At 42.2% G+C, this 20,521-nt stretch overlaps 1 protein-coding gene across 1 annotated transcript in view; it reads right to left on the bottom strand.

The window, feature by feature from the left end:
* Positions 1–237: 237 nt before the first annotated feature.
* Positions 238–20,521, bottom strand: part of LOC122687293 — a 26,437-nt gene continuing 6,153 nt past the window's right edge. The window contains exons 3-6 of the mRNA XM_043892652.1: positions 19,424–19,507; positions 16,373–16,579; positions 4,111–4,161; positions 238–621 (exon numbers count right to left, since the gene is read on the bottom strand). Coding sequence (XP_043748587.1) covers positions 549–621; positions 4,111–4,161; positions 16,373–16,579; positions 19,424–19,507 — 415 coding nt within the window. The 3' untranslated portion in view covers positions 238–548. The remainder of the gene's footprint in view (positions 622–4,110; positions 4,162–16,372; positions 16,580–19,423; positions 19,508–20,521) is intronic.

Genomic DNA, 20,521 nt, shown 5'->3' with positions numbered 1-20,521 from the left:
GGAGAATCCCATGGACAGAGGAGCCTGGCAGGCCATGGTCCATGGGGTCACAGATAGTCAGACATGACTGACGTGGCTAAGCAAGCATGCACAATATAGTGATTCATAGTTTTAAAGGTCTTAAAATTTATAGTCTTAAAATATTGGCTATATTCACTGTGTTGTACAATATACCTTGTAGTTTAGGTGATATCTGTCAGGGAACGTTTAATTTTAAGGAATCCTATATGTTGTTTTCTGTTTCTCAAGGGCCCTCTGCTCCTTATCAGTTCCTGGAAAACAGGAACGAGCAGGACTGAGGTCATGAGACAGAACGCATACGTGGATTCCTTTCAGTAACCTTTTACTTTTCTGTAAAACTACTTAGTCATGTTCCTATTTCCAATACATGGATTGTCTTCTGGCCCCATGACGATTGTTATTCCCTTAGTTAATGTTGTTATGCATTTGGTTTCGGTGTTTTTGCTCAACTTTATTTTTCTGCCTAAAGCTTCCTTGTATAACAATATATAAGCACACGCCGCCATGAATAAAGCACCCTTGTTCCACTAGAGACTTGGGTCCCCCGCGTCCTTCTTTTCTTCACCTTCTTTTCGTCGACTCCTGTCCCCAGGTTCCAGTCTGTCAAGAAGACCATAACAATATCAAATATTTTGTACTTCTTAATCCCCTACACTGCCCCTCCCCACTGTCTTCCCATTGGTTAACACTAGTATGTTCTCTGTATCTTTGAGTTGGCTTCTTTTTCATCATAGTCACTAGTTTGTTGTATTTTTAGATTGCACGTGTAAGTGATATCATACAGTAAAAAAAAAAAAGAAAGAAAGAAAGAAAGAAAACGCATTTTCCAGCTCCACCACTGGGACTCTGTGCTTTGGGGGAGGTTATATTGTCTCTCCGAGTTTTGATTTCTTCTTCTGTAAAAGGAAGTTATTATTGTACATAAAGAACTTAGCACAAAGGCTAAGAGTAAACATTAACTAAGGCTTTTACCATTCATACTAGTGTATTGCTATTTTTACTCCTGTTTCTGCTCCCATTACTCATATCTCTTTATAGTCTCCTGAAAGTGTTAGTCCTTCAGTCATGTCTGACTCTTTGTGACCCCATGGACTGTAGCCCACCAGGCTCCTCTGTCTGTGGAAGTCTCCAGGCAAGAATACTGGAGTGGGTAGCAATTCCCTTTTCCGGGGGATCTTCCTGATCCAGGGATCGAACCTTGGTCTGCTGCATTTCAACAGATTCTTTACCAGCTGAGCCACAAGGGAAGTCCTAGTTTCCTGAACCCTGACAGAATGAACAAACTCATGATAAACCTATCAATAATTTTTCTGTTTGACTAATGCAAATAATTAGCTCTTGCAGACATGAGGAGTATTTCTTTGTAAGATGAGATCCAGACAAAGAAAAGTTTGTGTGAACTCCAAAGTAAGCCAGACGTAACATTATAGGGTGGCACCACTATGGAGTAGGGTGCACCAGAAAGTGTGAGTTATAAAGACTGACTTGTTTGGGTGTGGAAGTCCAATTCTTGCCCAGTTGGAGTAAGTTAGAAAAATAAGCTGGGAAGCGCTCATTCTTGCTTGAGACTTGCTGGCAGGGAGTCAGGAAGCACATCATCACGTAGGTCTGTACATCAAACCCCTACATCCTCACCTCTGCTTAATGAATGTTGCTGTTGCTGCTGCTTTAGTTGCTAGGTCATGTCCGACTCTTTTGACTCCATGGACTGTCACCCTCCAAGCTCCTCTGTCCATGGGCTTTCCCAGGCAATAATACTGGATTGGGTTGCTATTTCCTCCTTCAGGGCATCTTCCCCAACCAGGGATCGAACCTGAGTCTCCTACATTGACAGGAGGATTTTTTACCACTGAGCCACCAGGGAAGCCCTGGTTAATGAATAGCAAATCTCAATTTGAAGTTGGCTTTGCAGATAGTCAGTGCTCAAGACACGTCTGTCAATTTATCAACTTTGGTCATTTTGTCAGTTTAGCAATTTCAATCTTTTTATCAGCCCGTCAACTAGATCATACATAGTTTGCCACTCTTTAGATTCCAAGCATTTCCGAAACTGATTTGCTTATTTACATCAGATCTTCAGATTAAGGAGACCCTGCTTAATGGAGTAAAATTCAAACCAGGAGTTTATTTTATTCATGATGGATGAACAAAAGAAAATTTGCTTTTATTATCAACCTCTGCATAGCTATAGTGACCTGTTCTACCTCTCAGGAAATGTGACTTGAAAATTTAATGGCAACCCACTCCAGTATTCTTGCCTGGAAAATCCCATGGATGGAGGATCCTGGCAGGCTACAGTCCATGGGGTCGCAAGAGTCAAACACAACTGAGTGACTTAGCACTTACTGGGGACAAGAAAAATGAACACCTGAAGAGGCTGGAAAACATATTGAGGATAAATGCCTAAGCTCGTAGCAAAATGTTTGGCAAGAAAAAGAATGCCAATGTCAGTGTGAAATACACAGTGGAGTCAGTAATTAATTTTCCCATCAAAATTTCACTTCAAAAAACAAGCAGTGCAGACTAGGCTGTGTTTCATAATGGAAAAAAAAAAAAAAAAAGCATACCTTAGGAACTAGTTCAGGGAGATATTTTAGTTGCCTTGCTTTGTTTTTCAGTTAATTATTTGACTATTTCGTGCACTTCCTTTCCTTGGGGAGATATTCTGAATCTGATCTGATGGTTTTCTTAAACCTATTTCGTGCATGCAAAATACTTTTGGTATTTGCAAATTTATAAAAATGTTCTTAACCTCAAGAGAAAATAAATAAGTTAGAGAAAATTAAAACAAGTTCCAATTATTAAGCACATTTTTTGAAATCCCTCAAGTGTAGGAGGAATGTAGGTAGAAGAGAACAACAGTCAGGCTTGGTCCAGAACCTAGAGAAATCTCTGAAGATGTCAAAACTGATTTCATATGAATATAGTGTTTTGTCTTTTTCTTCCCTGAAGATTCATTTTTTAAAAAAGAAGAAAGGGTTGGATAAAAGTTTGAAAGATATAAGCTTATCAGAAATCAGATTTGGCAAGGCTATTTTAGTGTAGTTAGACTTTCCCAGTCCACCAAACTTACCATCTAGTGATAATTCAGTTCCTTTCAAATCAGTGTGAAGGTGCCCATCCGAGCACTAAGGTTGCATAGGAAGATGAACAAGACTGGACTCTCACCCATGCAAAGTAGTTAAGATGATGAAATTGGTTAAAATTTTAAAATAATATTATAATATTTTATGACTATGACATAATCATATCACAATAATAATTTTCAAGGTCATCTCCCACAAATCAAAAGAGATGAGCACTACTTCCGGTCTGTTTAATCCTTCTTATCCCTTAAGCTTTGGTCCCATGTCTGTTTCATATTCTACAAAACTTTTCAACTTGCTTGCTGTTAATACCGCATACAGGATTCCATTATAAATACCCTTTGTTTTTTTTTAAATTTTATTGGAGTATAGTTGATTTACAATGTTGTGTTAATTTCAAATGTACAGCAAATGATTCAGTTATATATATATATATATATATATATATATATATATATATATTCATTCTTTTTCCGATTCTATTCTCATATAGGTTATCACAGAATACTGAGTAGAATTCCCTGGGCCATACAGTAGATCCTTGTTGGTATTCTATCTTATATATCGTAGTGTGTGTGTGTTAATCCCTAGCTCCTGATTTATCCCTCTCCCCTCCTCACAACACTCCTTGATATTGGTTCTAAAAAAGATCACAGAAGAGTCTTTAGCCCCAAGGAAGCATAACATGCAGGGACAACAGAGCATGATGGCTAAGAACACAGACTTCGGAGGTGGATGATTTTGGTATAAATCTCAGGGTCACTAGTGGGCAACTTTGGGACAGTTAGTTAATCTCTCCAAGATTCAGTTTCCCCATCTTAAAAACGGGTATATTGGACTTCCTTCCTGGCTTAGTGGTTAAGAATCCACCTGTCAATGGAGGGTTCATGGGTTTGATCCCTGGTCCAGGAAGATTCCACTTGCCGGGAGGCAACTAAATCCACACACCACGAATACTCAGCCCGCGCCCCCAGAGCCCACGCTCCACAGCAAGAGAAGTCACCGGAAGGAGAAGCGCTCCATCGCCGCCAGAGAGGAGCCCCCACTCACGCAACTGGAGAAAGCCGCCGCGTAACAATGAAGACAGCGCAGCCAAAAAAAAGATAAAACAAAATGAGTATATTAATAGTTCCTGCCTCATAGAGTTGTGAAAATCATATGAAGCAGCAATTGTAAGAAATACTTAGAAAGCTAGTGGAAGTAAACATTAGCTACATAAGTGTTCACTCTGATTAACTTTTGATATAGGTATATTCATTTATGCATTCCACAAACACTTCCGGATTGTCTACACTGCGCCAGATGCTGGTCTAGGCACTGAACCTGAACAGCGAATAAGACAGACAAGGTCCCATGGAGTTTCTACTCTCACCTCAACAGGGAAATGGGCTCCTTTAGGAAGGAGAGTATCTAACGCCATTTTGTATCTCCCATGGTGCTTTGCACAAGACAGCCGATAGGTGTTTGGGAGGAAATTATAAGTGGAAGAGAAACAGACATACCTCAAAAATCTTGCACTCTTGGGCAAATAAAATATCAACTATGTAGACACATCAATTCTATTCTAAGAAAATCTGAAATCTAGTCACTTAACATTTCTTAAAAGGACTCCTTGGTAATTGAAAATATAAAGGATTATATGACGTTTCCACTGCATCATGCCACGTTTTGCTCATGAGACAGAGGGAAGCATGGCATGGGGCACACTTCAGCCAGGTGAGTCCAAATCACCTTGGGTTTTGTGGTTGTTCACTCTGGATCACCTTCAATTAGCAGGCTTGGCTCAGCTCTCACCCTCAGAGCCACAGGAGGAAATCACATGGCCAGAGTGACTGCAGAGGCCACTGAACACCAGGCATGCTTAGCCAAGGAGTTTTCCTTCTCTAAGACTGGTGTTACTAATAAAACACATGTCCATCCAAGACAGTAATTTATTTAATTTTGATTCACTCTACATAAGTTCAGCTCAGTTCAGTCACTCAGTTGTGTCCAGCTCTTTGCAACCCCATGGACTGCAGCGCCCATGGCCTGCAGCACACCAAGCCCCCCTGTCCATCACCAACTCCCGGAGCTTGCTCAAACCCATGTTCACTGAGTCGATGATGCCATCCAATCATCTCATCCTCTGTCATCCTCATCTCCTCCTGCCTTCAATCTTTCCCAGCATCAGGGTCTGTTCTAATGAGTCTTCATATCAGGTGACCAAACTATTGGAGCTTCAGCTTCAGCATTAGTCCTTCCAATGAATATTCAGGACTGATTTCCTTTAGGATGGACTGGTTGGATCTCCTTGCAGTCCAAGGGACTCTCGAGAGTCTTCTCCAATACCACAGTTCAAAAGTATCAGTTCTCTGGAGCTCAACTCTCTTTATGGTCCAACTCTCACATCCATACATGACTACTGGAAAAATCATATCTTTGACTAGACAGGCCTTTGTCGGCAAAGTAAGGTCTCTGTTTTTAATATGCTGTCTAAGTTTGTCATAGTTTTTTTTCCAAGAGCAAGCATCTTTTAATTTCATGGCTGTAGTCACCATCTGCAGTGATTTTGGAGCCCAAGAAAATTAGGTCTGTCACTGTTTCCATTGTCTCCCCATCTATTAGCTATGAAGTGATGGGACTGGATGCCATGATCTTAGTTTTTTGAATGTTGAGTTTTAAGCCAGCTTTTTCACTCTCCTCTTTCACTTTCAAGAGGCTCTATAGTTCCTCTTCCCTTTCTGCCAAAAGGGTGGTGTCATCTGCATATCTGAGGTTATTAATATTTCTCCTGGCAATCTTGATTCCTTCACTCTACATAGTAAATAAGAATCAGATATTTTCTTTTCTTTAAAAAAAAGAACTTTGGGAATTTCTACTCTAATTACAAGAATATGCTTTGTTCAATGAAAGAAATTGAAAACTATGATGTTGCTCACCTACACAGAGAAAAGAGCAAGTTTTGGGACTTCCCTGCTGCTGCTAAGGCACTTCAGTCGTGTCCGACTCTGTGGGACCCCACAGACGGCAGTCCACCAGGCTCCTCTGTCCCTGGGATTCTCCAGGCAAGAACACTGGAGTGGGTTGCCATTTCCTTCTCCCTGGTCGGTCAGTGGTTAAGGCTCCATACTTCCAATGCAGGGGCGTGGGTTCAATCCCTGATTGGGGAACTAAGATCCCACATGCTGGATGGCACAGCAGGGGGAAAAAAAGAAAGAAACCCAATGGTAAACAGCAAGTTTTGAGAATTTTGGAGAAGCTTAGAGGGCCTGGGAAATCAGGTGCCCTGGGTTCTAACTTTGATTGCACATTAAGTATCTGGTTAAACTTAACATGGAAAACTGGACTGCAGTTCCCATGTCTATAAAGTAAGAGCTCTTACGTGCCCCTTCTACCTCTGATTTCTTAAATTATTTATTAAATAAACATCATGTACCTAATTCTTTCACGCAGTAGTAAAGACAACCTTCTGTGATAGTTGTGCTTTATGATAAGGAATTTAAGGCTTAGAGAAGCTTGTTTATTTACCCAAGGCAAAGGATTCAGGTCAAAGATGTGATTTATGGGTATCTTCTAAGTCATACCCTCTTCTTACCAAACTACAGCTGTCTTTAATTTACTAGCGTGTAAAATGGCTCTGGGTTAGAGAAGAAAGAATGGCCCTGGAAATTTCCTGGCAGTCCAGTGGTTAGGACTCTGCACTTTCCCTGCCAAGAAAGAAAGAGAGAGAGAGACAGATGGAGGAGGAAAGGGAGGGGAGGGAGGGAGGAAGAAAGGCCCTGACAACACAACCTCTTTGTCTACTTGACCCTTTTGCCCAATATTAGTTCTACTCTGTCACTTCCCTGTAGGAAATACTCTAGGTTTTACATTTGTGAAGTGAATAGTTTAAAAAGTTGAGTCTGACCTAGAAACAATCTCTGATTTTCATTAACTGGATATTCAGAAGGTGTGCTCTGAAATAGTCTTTGCCTTCTTTCTACTTGTTCCCAAGTGATGGTAGAGACATGTAATCAGAAAATAAGAGAGCATGTAGATCAAATCCAACCATAACAATCTCCCAGGAACCATTAGACATATCAGTCATTGTGCCAGTTTTACCTACAGCCCCAGCAAAAGCAAGATATCCATCCATTTAACCTGCGAAAGGAATAGTCCCTTAATTACCACTAAAGTTTGGTTTAAGGACGAAGATCTGTCTTATGGCCCGTCCTTGTCATTGGACTACCATATGGCCTGTCCATGATAAATGCTTACCCAAACAGACCAGAATGCCTGTTCTAGGAATCTGGATAATGAAATACAGAAAAAGCAGGTCATTTGGCAGCCAGAGAAGATACTGGATGTATACAGTGTCTTCATATGGACTTCATATGGTGTCTTCATATTAAAGAAGTTTCCCAGGTGACTCAGTGGTAAAGAAATCACCTGCCAATGCAGGAGACACACAGGAGGCGTGAGTTGGATCCCTGGTATGGGAAGATCCCCTGGAGGAGGAAGTGGCAGCCTACTCCAGTCGTCTCGCCTGGAGAACCCAGTGAACAGACGAGACGGGCAGGCTACAGTCCATGGGGTTGCAAAGAGTCGGACGTGATGTAGCAACTGAGCATGCACACACACACACACACACACACACACACACACACACACACTCACTTCATATTAAAGTTGGGCACCCAAAGCAAAATTAACAGATCCCTGTTTTTGAGGATCCCAGACTTGTGCTAGACTCCAAGTCATTTCCCAGTTCCTGTTCCATTTTCTAAAGTACTTCTTCTACTATGACCCCACTACTTGAGTTTCTGAGACACTGATTTTCCAAACAATATATGTATTGTTTGAAACTTTACAGTAAAACTTTTAAAATTATTGGAATAGATGATGCTCTAGTCTTTACAACCAAAAGAGCTGAATAAAACTGCACAGTTATTTTATTACATACTACTAAATTCTATTTAGTAGAATAAATAAATAAAGCCTATTGGGTAGATGAGTAAGCTATTCTGTTATATTATATGCTACTAAATTCTGCTATGTCAAATAAGACTGAAATTAATACGGATTTGGCACCTGGTCTGCTGCTCTCAAGGCCTAATTTATAATTGCTGCATTATACTGCCTGTCATTCTTTTGGCTAGTCAGATGGGCACCATGATAATCATTGAGAATCTTAAGAATTCAGTGGGACATACCAGGAAGAAACATCTAGTACCATGCTTTATCTATCAGCCTAAAGATCACTTTTTCCTAAAGCCAATTCCATATTCTCTCAGAGAAAATTTTGGGCATTTGGTTTCAATCTGTCTATACCTTCTATACTAATAAGAAGCTGGATTTTTTTCAATTACAGAGAAACTATATATAAATGTATGTCTACTGATTGTTTATGGAAGTAATAAATATTCTCATAGTAGGTTCAGCAAGCTTCTCTTTAGAGAAATTTTTTGGCCAATAAAGTTGAGTCTAAGGGTTTCCAACCTCTGCAAGGCATTCAGCCTCGTAAATTTCATTTCCATCAAGAACAATGAGTTCTGCACACCTTAATGAACAAAACACTTGGTTCTCTCCTTGTATTCTGACTCTCCATGCCCCTACTGCATCTAGCTCATCCGACGCTCATCGGAACCTTCTTCACATGTTTTAATTTAATGTTAACATGTCCTTCATTGGCTCATTAACTGCCATCCGTGCAGGTTAACCAATCAACCCTGTAAGAGGTCTCCAGTTGCTTTGCAAGGATGATGAGCAATTCTCACCCTGCACTTCAGCCAACAAAAATGTTGGACCTTTTTACAAGCAGCAGAAGTCCCAGAAGTCCCCATGGTTCCATGGCATAATATATGCAGAAAAGTAATAAAAAGTTTTACAACTCTGCATGAGCCAGCTGATCTCAGTAATGCCCCCAGGCAGGTAAACCTGGTGTGTCCTCACTCAGCCTCATGGCTTGACAATGTTAATCAAGGGCACTTAGACTTAGGCACAAGTGCTATTTCATATAACCGCTTGCGCCAGGCCCTACATAAGTGCATTTATATCTAATTGGTATCTTATCTAAGAAAGCAGGAGAATTCTGTATTTGAAATACGGAAGCTAAGCTATTTTAATGAACGGGATGGTTTCTATACCCTTGGCAAACCCAGAAATATACATCCCACTTCCCACTGGGAAAGAAACAGGACTTTTTGCTTATAGATTTTCAACTGGATATTAGCTTCTGGTAGTTGTCTTCCATCCAATCCAAGTGTTCCTTAAGAAACTTTCCCTATGGGCTTCTCTGGTGGCTCAGTGGTAAAGAATCTGCCTGTCAATGCAGAAGACATGGGTTCGATCCCTGGGCCAGGAAGATCCCACATGTCGCAGAGCAACTAAGCCCATGGCCACAACTACTGAGCCTGTGTCTACAGCGGCAAGTACAGAGCCCATGTGCCACAACTACTAAAGCCCTTGCACCCTAGAGAGCATGCTCTGCAAGAAGAGAAGCCCTCACACCCGTGAGTAGCCCCCACTCACCACAACCAGAGAAAAGCCTGCCCAGCAACGAAGACCCAGCACAGCCACAGATAAACAATTAATTTAAAAGCTTTCTCTACTCCCTGAACATATGATCAGTGTACACAGGACCATTATCAGAAAGTGGGGAAATCTTTTCGAACCATTTCATTATATACCCCTTTAGATGGTCAGTACTTACACTGAGCAGGAGATGCTGGCTGTGGTAACCCCTCCAAAATAAAGTGGAGAACTGGAGGTGGGGAAACATGATCCAGGTAATAGAAGGAGAAATTCATCCACTAAGGATAATTTAGACTTCCCTGGTGGCTCAGACGGTAAAGTGTCTGCTCACAATGAGGGAGACCCTGGTTCAAACCCAGGTCGGGAAGATCTCCTGGAGAAGGAAATGGTAACCCACTCCAGTATTCTTGCCTAGAAAATCCCATGGACAGAGGAGCCTGGTGGCCTCAGTCTATGGGGTCGCAAAGAGTCAGACACGACTGAGCGACTTCACCATTAACTCACTTTTACTGAAATTTTAATGCTTGTATAAATTTCCTTAATATGCAGATTTGCTCAGGATGAGGGTCAAACCATGAACATCTTGTCCTAGATGGTATTTGGCATCCCTAAGATGTCATGAAATGCCCAGAATGGAAAATCTTTGTGTTTTATCAAACATTCATCACTTTGCTTTTGCATTTGTATAACTATATATGCATGTATTGGGAATATATTTGTGTGTGCATATATAATGTATATATACACATAGTATATGTGTATATTACATAATATATTATTTATGTTTTGATATATACATAATATGTGCATATATGACATTTGTTATACATGCATAATTATGTACACATACACATAATATTTATTACTGATATACTATATATATACACATATGTATTTTCTCCTAATACAGTTTTTTCTTCACTGAACTCTGAGGTAATCACCATCCAAAATATAATTGCTCACAGATTCTGTTTAGTTTCCTAAGATTTCTTGATCCTACAAACATTAATCTGGTCCAGGAAATTACACTGCTTAGATGCCTTCATGAAACATTGACAGAATTTCAAAAGAAATTCTGTTTCCTCAGAAAAAGAAGGATGTGATGTCCATGAGGTCTTTGTGAGAAGGTAAAAAGATCCAAGTGATTCAGAACTATCCTTACTGCCTGCAGGTAAAAAGGCATATCTCTCCAAAATATTGAAGCTGTCATTTCCATACTCCTAAACCATATAGAAATTCACTGAGGTCTAGGGAGCTCAGTCATTCATCTGATTACATGTTCTGTTCTCATTCAGACACATTTGTGTTAGTGAGTCTAGAAGTTTTAGATTTTTCCTAGTGGCTTTGATTGAATGATTTCATCCAGGCACACTGCCTCTTCTTTTTAATTCTAAGCCTTCACTGTGAGTATTCCGATACCAAAGGAAAAAAATATGCTCTTTTTATCATACCCTAAAAATTACTTAAAGTTAAGATTTTCATAGTAACAGTGTCTTAGTAGTTATAGACCACCTTTCCTTTCTTGGACATAAAGCAATAAAACACGTGTGAAGATCATGTTCACCCACTGCAGCAAACACCACTTTTCTCCCTGCAAAAATGCCACCATTAAGCTGCCACCAGTATTCCCCACAATTCCTTAGGCTTTTCCTCCAGATCTTTTTTCAAACTTTTACCACAGTTGATCTCTGGTTCCCCTACCTTTTCTAAAACCAGCTGGAACATCTGGAAGTTCTCAGTTCACATACTATTGAAGCCTGACTTGGAGAATTTTGAGCATTACTTTACTAGCATGTGAGACGAGTGCAATAGTGCGGTAGTTTGAGCATTCTTTGGCATTGCCTTTCTTTGGGACTGCAATGAAAACTGACCTTTTCCAGTCCTGTGGCCACTGCTGAGTTTTCCAAATTTGCTGGCATTTTGATTGCAGCACTTTCACAGCATCATCTTTCAGGATTTGAAATAGCTCAACTGAAATTCCATCACATCCAGTAGCTTTGTTCATTGTGATGCTTTCTAAGGCCCATTTGACTTCACATTCCAGGATGTCTGGCTCTAAGTGAGTGATCACACCATTGTGATTATCTGGGTCATGAAGATCTTTTTTGTACAGTTCTTCTGTATATTCTTGCCACCTCTTCTTAATATCTTCTGCTTCTGTTAGGTCCATACCATTTCTGCCCTTTATTGAGCCCATTTTTGCATGAAATGTTCCCTTGGTATCTCTAATTTTCTTGAAGAGATCACTGGTCTTTCCCATTTGTGTGGATCACAATAAACTGCGGAAAATTCTGAAAGAGATGGGAATACCAGACCACCTGACCTGCCTCTTGAGAAACCTGTATGCAACTCAGGAAACAACAGTTAGAACTGGACATGGAACAACAGACTGGTTCCAAATAGGAAAAGGAGTACGTCAAGGCTGTATATTGTCACCCTGCTTATTTAACTTATCTGCAGAGTACATCATGAGAAATGCTGGGCTGGAAGAAGCACAAGCTGAAATCAAGATTGCCAGGAGAAATATCAGTAACCTCAGATATGCAGATGACACCACCCTTATAGCAGAAAGTGAAGAAGAGCTAAAAAGCCTCTTGATGAAAGTGAAAGAGGAGAGTAAAAAACTTGGCTTCAAGCTTAACACTCAGATCATGGCATCTGGTCCCATCACCTCATGGGAAATAGATGGGGAGACAGTGGAAACAGTGTCAGACTTTTTTGGGGGGGGATCCAAAATCACTGCAGATGGTGACTGCAGCCATGAAATTAAAAGATGCTTACTCCTTGGAAGGAAAGTTATAACCAACCTAGATAACATATTAAAAAGCAGAGACATTACTTTGCCAACAAAGGTCCATCTGGTCAAGTCTATGATTTTTCCAGTGGTCATGTATAGATGTGAGAGTAGGACTGTGAAGAAAGCTGAGCGCCGAAAAATTGATGCTTTTGAACTATGGTGTTGGAGAAGACTCTTGAGAATCCCCTGGACTGCAAGCAGATCCAACCAGTCCATCCTAAAGGAGATCAGTCCTGGGTGTTCATTGGAAGAACTGATCTTGAAGCTGAAACTCCAATACTTTGGCTACCTGATGCGAAGAGTTGACTCATTGGAAAAGACCCTGATGCTGGGAGGGACTGGGGGCAGGAGAAGAGGACGACAGAGGATGAGATGGCTGGATGTCATCACCGACTCGATGGGCATAAGTTTGAGTAAGCTCTGGGAGTTGGTGATGGACAGGGAGGCCTGGTATGCTGCGATTCATGGGGTCGCAAAGAATCGGACACGACTGAGCGACTGAACTAACTAACCACAGTTGAACTTGACATTATGGAGATCAGGCTCTAGGAGGATGTGACTATAAAAAATGGAGACATTAATTTTAAAAAGCATTAAATGTATATAGGTAAAACTATTAACTTTCTTGACTGCATTTGCATATTCATTACTCACTAATATATTAATTGGCATGTAAATAATCTATATTTTGTTAATTGCATCATTAATAGCATTATCTGTTTAGAGCAGCTCTATCCAACACAAACATAATATGACCCACTGACATGTGTGATTTAAATGTTTTCATTTCACATTCAAAAAGTGAAAAGAAATTGAAATTTAATACTATTTTGTTTTACCCAGTATGTCCAGAACAGTAATGTTTCAACATGTGATCAATATTTTAAAATTATTAATGAGATATTTTATGGTCTCCTTTACAATTCACAGTATATTTTACACTTGCAGCATATCTCATTTCAGATACTGAATTTTCAGGCCTCAGGAGCCCCAGGTTTGTGGATGGCGCAGGTCTAAAGGATGTTGGATGTTAAAAGAGCTGCACAAGCCCTGTATGCCCACTACCAGCCCCTCAGCTCTCCACTGGGGGCCAGTACACGTTAGCACTTCAAATTAGCCCGCCTTTTACATCCACCATGCTTGCGTCTTTAGAGATTTGAAACTAGTATCCAAAATTTAAATTGCTTTTCATTGGTATTAGTTGTACCATGTTAAGAAAATAAACTCAGTGATGACTGATGTATTATTCCCCTATTGCCACTTTAACAAATTACCACAAACTTAGTGGCTTAAAACAACATAAATCTACTCTCTTACAATCCAGGAGATCAGAAGTCTAAAATGGGTTGGCAGGGCTGCATTCCTTCTGGGGTCTCCACGGGAGAATCCATTTCCATTTCCAGCTTCTAGGGCTCACCTGTGTTCCTTGACTTGTTGACATTCTCCATTTTAGTTTTCCTTTTTTTTTTTTTTTGGCCCCACCACTGGGCATGTAGAATCTTAGTTCCCCAACCAAGGATTGAACCTGCCCCTTCTGCATTGGAAGCATGGAGTCTTAACCACTGGGCCACCAGGGAAGTTCCTGTCCTCCATTTTCAAAACCAGCATCTTCAAATCTTTCTCTCAATCTGCTGCATCAATCACCACACTTCCTATGCCTACTCTGACTCTAACCCCTCCCTCTTAGAAGGAACTTTTTTATTATTTTGAATGCACTTGGATAATGTAAGATAATCTCCTAGTAGGAAGAACACTAATTTAATCACCTATATAAAGAATTTATACTTTTGAACTGTGGCATTGGAGAAGACTCTTGAGAGTCCCTTGGACTGCAAGGAGATCCAACCAGTCCATCCTAAAGAAAATCAGTCCTGAATATTCATTGGAAGGACTGATGCTGAAGCTGAATCTCCAATACTTTGTCCATCTGATGCAAAGAATTGACTCATTGGAAAAGACCCTGATGCTGGGAAAGATTGAAGGCGGGAGAAGGGGACGACAGAGAATGAGATGGTTGGATGGCATTACAGACGCGATGGACATGAGTTTGAGTAGGCTCCAGGAGTTGGTGAGGGACAGGGAAGCCTGGCGTGCTGCAGTCCATCGGGTCACAGGGAGTCAGACATGAGTGAACTGAACTGAAACTCCTGTTTTGCCAGGTAAGGTAAATTTTCACAGATCTGGGAAGTAGAAAGAGAATGGGCTTCCCTTGTAGCTCAGCTGGTAAAGACTCTGCCCGCAATGCAGGAATCCGCCTTCAATGCAGGAGACCTGGATTTGATTCGTGGGTCTGAACAATCCCCTGGAGAAGGGAATGGCAACCCACTCCAGTGTTCTTGCCTGGAAAATCCCATGGACAGAGGAGCCTGGTGGGCTACAGTCCATGAGGTCGCAAGAGTCAGACATGACTTAGAGACTGAACCACCAACCACAGAATGTGAACATCTTTGGGGGACCATTATGCTGTCCACCACGATTAAAGATGTGCAACTTAGGTCTACAGGTAAAATTCTGTCACAACACACTTAGTTAAGACATCCGTGTACATGGGCTTCCCAGGTGGCTCAGCAGTAAAGGATCTTCATGGAATGCAAGAGATGCAGGAGACGCGGGTTCAGTCCCTGGGTCAGGAAGATCCCCTGGAGGAGGAAATAGCAATCCACCCTAGTATTCTTGCTTGGAGAATCCCATAGACCTAGGAGCCTTGTGGGTTATAGTCTGCAGAATTTCAAAGAGTTGGACATGACAGAAGCGACTCATAGATCTACATGTGAGAAAAGCGAGCTAGGTCCTAGATGAATCCTGACTGTGTCAAGCAATATTTCAAAAGCATAAATACATAGTACCATAAATGTTAGAAATGTGCTCAGCATTTGTTTTTAATAAGGATTTGGCAGTCTAGAAGTAATTTAAGCTGGAAGCTTGTACTTTTTGAGCACCTTCACCCAATTTAAAAGGTACAAAAGGTCAAAAGGTGCAAACTTCCACTTTAAATTACCTCTAAAAACTGCCAAATCCTACTTATTAAAAACATATTATACAGAGTGAAGTAAGTCAGAAAGAGAAAGATATGTATCGTATATTAACACATATACATGGAATCTAGAAAGATGGTACCAATGAGTTTATCTACAGGGCAGCAGTGGAGAAAGAGACACAGAGAACAGACTTTTGGACTCGGGGGAGAGGGGAAGAGAGAGTGAGATGTGTGGAGAGAGTAACATGGAAACTTACATTACCATGTGTGAAATAGACAGCCAACAGGAATTTGCTGCATGACTCGGGGAACTGAAACAGGGGCTCTGTATCCACCTAGAGGGGTGGGATGGATGGGAGATGGGAGGGAGCTCAAGAGGGAGGGGACAGATGTATACCTATGGCTGATTCATGCTGATGTTTGACGGAAAACAACAAAATTCTGTAAAGCAATTACCCTTCAATTAAAAAATAAATTAACAGCCACCCACTCCAGTATTCTTGCCTAGGAAATCCTGTGGACAGAGGAGCCTGGTGGGCCACAGTCTATGGGATCGCAGAGTGTCAGACACAACCGAGTGACTAGCACTTTGACTTTTGAATGGCTTTCACAAAACAGCAGGGTCCCAGATTCCTCTAATGACAACAAGGTAGTCACGTCCGAAGAACATTTTCTCTCTTTCTTTCTTTTTATGGCTGCACTGTACGGCTTTTGGAGTCTAGTTTCCTGACCAGGTACCGGACCCAGGCCCTAGGCAATGAAAGCACGGAATCCCAACCACTGGACCATCACGGAACATTTCACGGTGTGGATTCAACTATATGCACACTCAGCAAGAAAAGAACGTTAACAATTTTACTAGGACATGCCATTTTGCTTCCTGTGTTTCGGGTGTTCAGACGTCTGTTCTGTGTGTATCAGGTAAGTGGTCCAGGGAGGTTTGCATTTCTGAAGCTTGGTTTCGGTTCCCATGTGCCCGTCATGGTGTGGGTATCTCACCTTCCTGCGTGTGATTTCAGTGTCTGAAGACAGGTGTTGTCCATACAAGTGGCCCTTCCAAAGCCAGTCACAGAATCCATCTGGTGTTTCACTGGAAGAAAACAAATCAACCCGCAGTCTCTTCCACTGCTTCTGGAAAAACTGCCTCTGTTAGACTTACTGACAGATGATGTCTGGGTCTCGGTCACACCCCATGGCTGATGGAATCTGAAAGGTAATTTTAACATTGGGCTAGTCCATCAATCAGGAAAGCAAACTGCTCTAGATATTTCAGAGGATTTAAAATAGGGATTTGGGTTATGAAACTATTCATAGGATGAAGGGGCACATGAGAGAAGCTGAACTGCCCAGCCATAGGGAACTGAGGGGAAGCAGTTACAGCCTTCCAGAGCGGCTCAGATGCACACGCCCTGGTGCTGACTTTGCAGACTCTGCGTCGTCTGCCCCTGCAGGAGCCTGTGCACGTATGTCTGCTTAGAACACAACGGCTTCGGCCTCCCTCCTACTGCCTTGCCTCCCACAAGTGCCTCCCATGGGTGGCCCCCTAGCAGAACCCTGCTGGCGAGGGAAATCAAGTCCCCAGGCTTCTAGCCTCTTCTGTGCAGGGGGGAGCATAGAGAAGGAGGTGTGGGTGAACAAGATCCCACGCCATGATGTCCCTCTCTGGGCCGAGACGCAACACCCCCTCTCCTGAGTATTCTCTGATGTTTATGTAGCACCATGATGTGCGATGTTGGTTAATTCATCCACAAAGCTAGACATTCTCCCAAACCTGCCATCACGGGAGAAGGAAGAATACAGAGAACAAGTTTGGCAGTCTTCGGTTACCAGTATATCCCCAGACCTATCACGGGGTTGTGCACATAACAGACACTCAATAAATATTCAGGAGACAAATGAGGATTTTCTTTTCAACAAGCATTTTGCCCTAGTCACCTCCTTCTGTCTGTCAGACGTACCAATCTTCATGCTGATGGGAATATGAACTATATGTTCCTTCTGGGGGACAAGGGCTTCCCTTGTGGCTCAGCTGGTAAAGAATCTGCCTGCAACGTGGGAAACCTGGGTTCCATCCCTGGGTTGGGAAGATCCCCTGGAGAAGGAAAAGGCTACCCACTTCAGTATTCTGGCCTGGAGAATTCCATGGACTGTATGGTCCATGGGGTTGCAAAGAGTCAGACACTACTGAGCGACTTTCACTTCTGGAGGACAATCTGGTAAAATACATCAGAGCCTTCAGAATGTACATATTCTGAGGATCTAAACAGGTCCTCTGGGGGCAGGATGCCTTCAGGGAGACCAAGAAAAACCAGGTGGGATGTCCACTGTACAGCAGACAAAGAATGTGAAGTGATGTGGGGGGCCAAGGCCATTTCTGCTTTGTCCTCCAGAAACTGCAACGCCAGGCACGGTGCCTGGCATGGAGTGCCACCCAAGACCACCTTTGCCCCCCAGGTAGTGGTGGGGCTGGAATCTTATACACCAAAGAAGGACAAGGAGGCACCTCTCTGACCCCTTCCTGCTGCAGGCATCTGAAGCAACCCAGGAAGTCACAGGGGGTCAGAGGAAGAGAAACGATGAAGGAAGCAGAGTCGGAGCAACACCAAGTCAGGGTCCACTGTGGCCGTCTTTGCAGATGAAGAGGCCACCAGCCAAGGAATACAGGAGGCCTCTAGGAACCAGGAAAGGTGAGGAAGTGAATTCTTCCCCAGCATGCCTAGGAGGAACAAAGCCTTGATGACACCTTGATTTTAGAGACCCATGTCAGACTGCCGATCTGCAGAACTGTAGCATAATAATTTGCGTCATTTAAAGCCACTGAGCTCGCAGCAATTTGTGATGGCGCCAACAGGAAACTCCTGCCCCGCCAGCTCTCTCCCCTGTCCCGGAAACCCCAGTGGATTCAGAGGTATGGGATCTCCATGCCAGACTTCAGGACCACCAGTGCTCCATGCTGACTCTGCCCCTCTGTGGGTAACTGGGAAGAGATTCCAGTCAGCCCATGGGGAGTTCAGAGTTCTACCCCACGCCCCAGGGGGAACAGGCCTGCCAGCTGCTGCGTATGGAAAAGAGCACTTGTGCTTTGGAGTCTGAAGGGCCTGAATCCAAATCCTGAATTTGCCCTTTACTAAGTGTGTGGCTGTGGACAAGACACTTAACCTCTTGCTGCCTCAGTTTCCTTCTGTGTAAAGTGGGGAGAGTGGTACCTGCCTTAGAAGACTGTTAGAAAAAAACAAGTTCACACAGGTAAAGTGCTTAGAACAGTGCCTGGCACCTAATAAATGCTCCAAAAAACGTGGGGGGGGGGGGGGATAAAATAATTAAAAATAAATACATAAAAACAAATGCCAGACATTTAGGTTCTGGATGTAGTGTACAACACAATGACTATAGACAATCACACTATAGTGAATATTTGAAAGTTGCTAGGAGAGTAGATCTTAAAAGTTCTCAATACAAGGAAAAAGTGTGTGATCGTGAAGTGATCAATGTTAACTAGACTGATGGTGGTGATCATTTCCCAATACACACATACGTCAAATCATTAAGCCATTCGTCTTAAACTTATACAATGTTATGTGGCAATTATGTCTCAATAAAACTGGGAAAAAAGAAATAATTTATATTTATGCTCTGGTAACATAAGGAAAGTCAAGATAATAGGTACCTGGATCAAGGCTAGACAGAAAAATTCTCCACATCTGTATTACCTATTTTTAAGCTGCTTTTCCAAATTTGCCAGGGCAAACCTTCACTCACACTCTCAATTAATTAGTGCCACTTCTAGCATAAGAGAGCCATAAAAGTATATTTTCTCACAAGAATGTAATAAAGTTTCTGACTGGCATCCTGTTCTTTCATAAATTTATGCCACAACGGAGAAAACATTCAAAATCAAATCAACAAATAGCTCATGAGAATAACATGAGGAAGGCATAGAGTCCAGCTGACTATACTCCATAACTTAAGCTAGCAATTCAACTTTCTTAAGAATAACAGCTACTTGAAGAATTTCATTAGCAATTATACAAGCAAAATGACTTTACTTACAAACTGTTAATTGATCTTGCTGGAATGCAGTCTTTTGAAGGCTGTCTTTTCAGCTTAACCATCTTCTGAGATTCTGTTAATACACTAAAAGAGGCAGTGACTGAAATTGTAAAACATGTGCTCCGGAACTGCCTGGAACACCATCTGAATTCCCTACCAGACCCTTTGCATGTGCTCTGATGCCACGCATCTAGTCCTTAGGGGATATATTGGTAAGCTAGGACTACCATAACAAAATACCAGTGACTGAACGGCTTAAACAACACTTATTTCTCATAGTTCCAGAGAATGAAAGCTTGAGATTAGGGTGTCAGCATGGTTAAATTCCCGTGAGAGCTTACTTCCTGACTTACAGATGGCTGGCTTCTCAGGAGGCTTCCAAGTGGCACTAGTGATAAACAACCCGCCTGCCAATGCAGGAGATGGCAAGAGATGTGGTTCAGTCCCTGGGTCGGGAAGATCCCTGGAGGAGGGCATGGCAACCCACTCCAGTGTTCTTGCCTGGAGAATCCCACGGACAGAGGAGACTGGCAGGGCTACAGTCCATAGGGTTGCAGACAGTCGGACACGACTGAAGTGACTTAGCATGCATAACTAAAAACAAATCAAAATAGGGCTATTTCTAAACTATGATTTTACAGTTTGCTTATGCTCCCCTTTCTGGAGGAGGGCATGGCGACCCACTCCAGTGTTCTTGGATGGAGAATCCCATGGACAGAGGAGCCTGGTGGGCTATGGTCCATAGGGTCAATAAGAGTTGGACATGATAGAAGCTACTTGGCAAGCACACACATCTCAGGGTGTACTCACATGACAGGGAGAGAGTGGAAGACTGCAAACTCTCTGATGTCTCTTCTTGCTGTGTTTAGTTGTTAAGTCATGTCTGACTCTTTAATGACCCCATGGACTATAGCCCATCAGGCTCCTCTGTCCGTGGGATTTTCCAGGCAAGAATACTGGAGAGGGTTGCCATTATCTTCTCCAGGGAATCTTCCTGACCCAGGGATCAAACCCACGTCTCCTACATCACCTGCATTGGCAGGTGGGTTCTTTACCACTGAACCACCTGGCAAGGCAGTGTCTTCTTATAACGACATT

The sequence above is a fragment of the Cervus elaphus genome, chromosome 31 (genome assembly GCF_910594005.1).
Source record: "Cervus elaphus chromosome 31, mCerEla1.1, whole genome shotgun sequence".
Taxonomy (NCBI): domain Eukaryota; kingdom Metazoa; phylum Chordata; class Mammalia; order Artiodactyla; family Cervidae; genus Cervus; species Cervus elaphus.
Note: the sequence above shows the minus strand (reverse complement) of the source record. Positions and strands in the feature narration are given on the sequence as shown.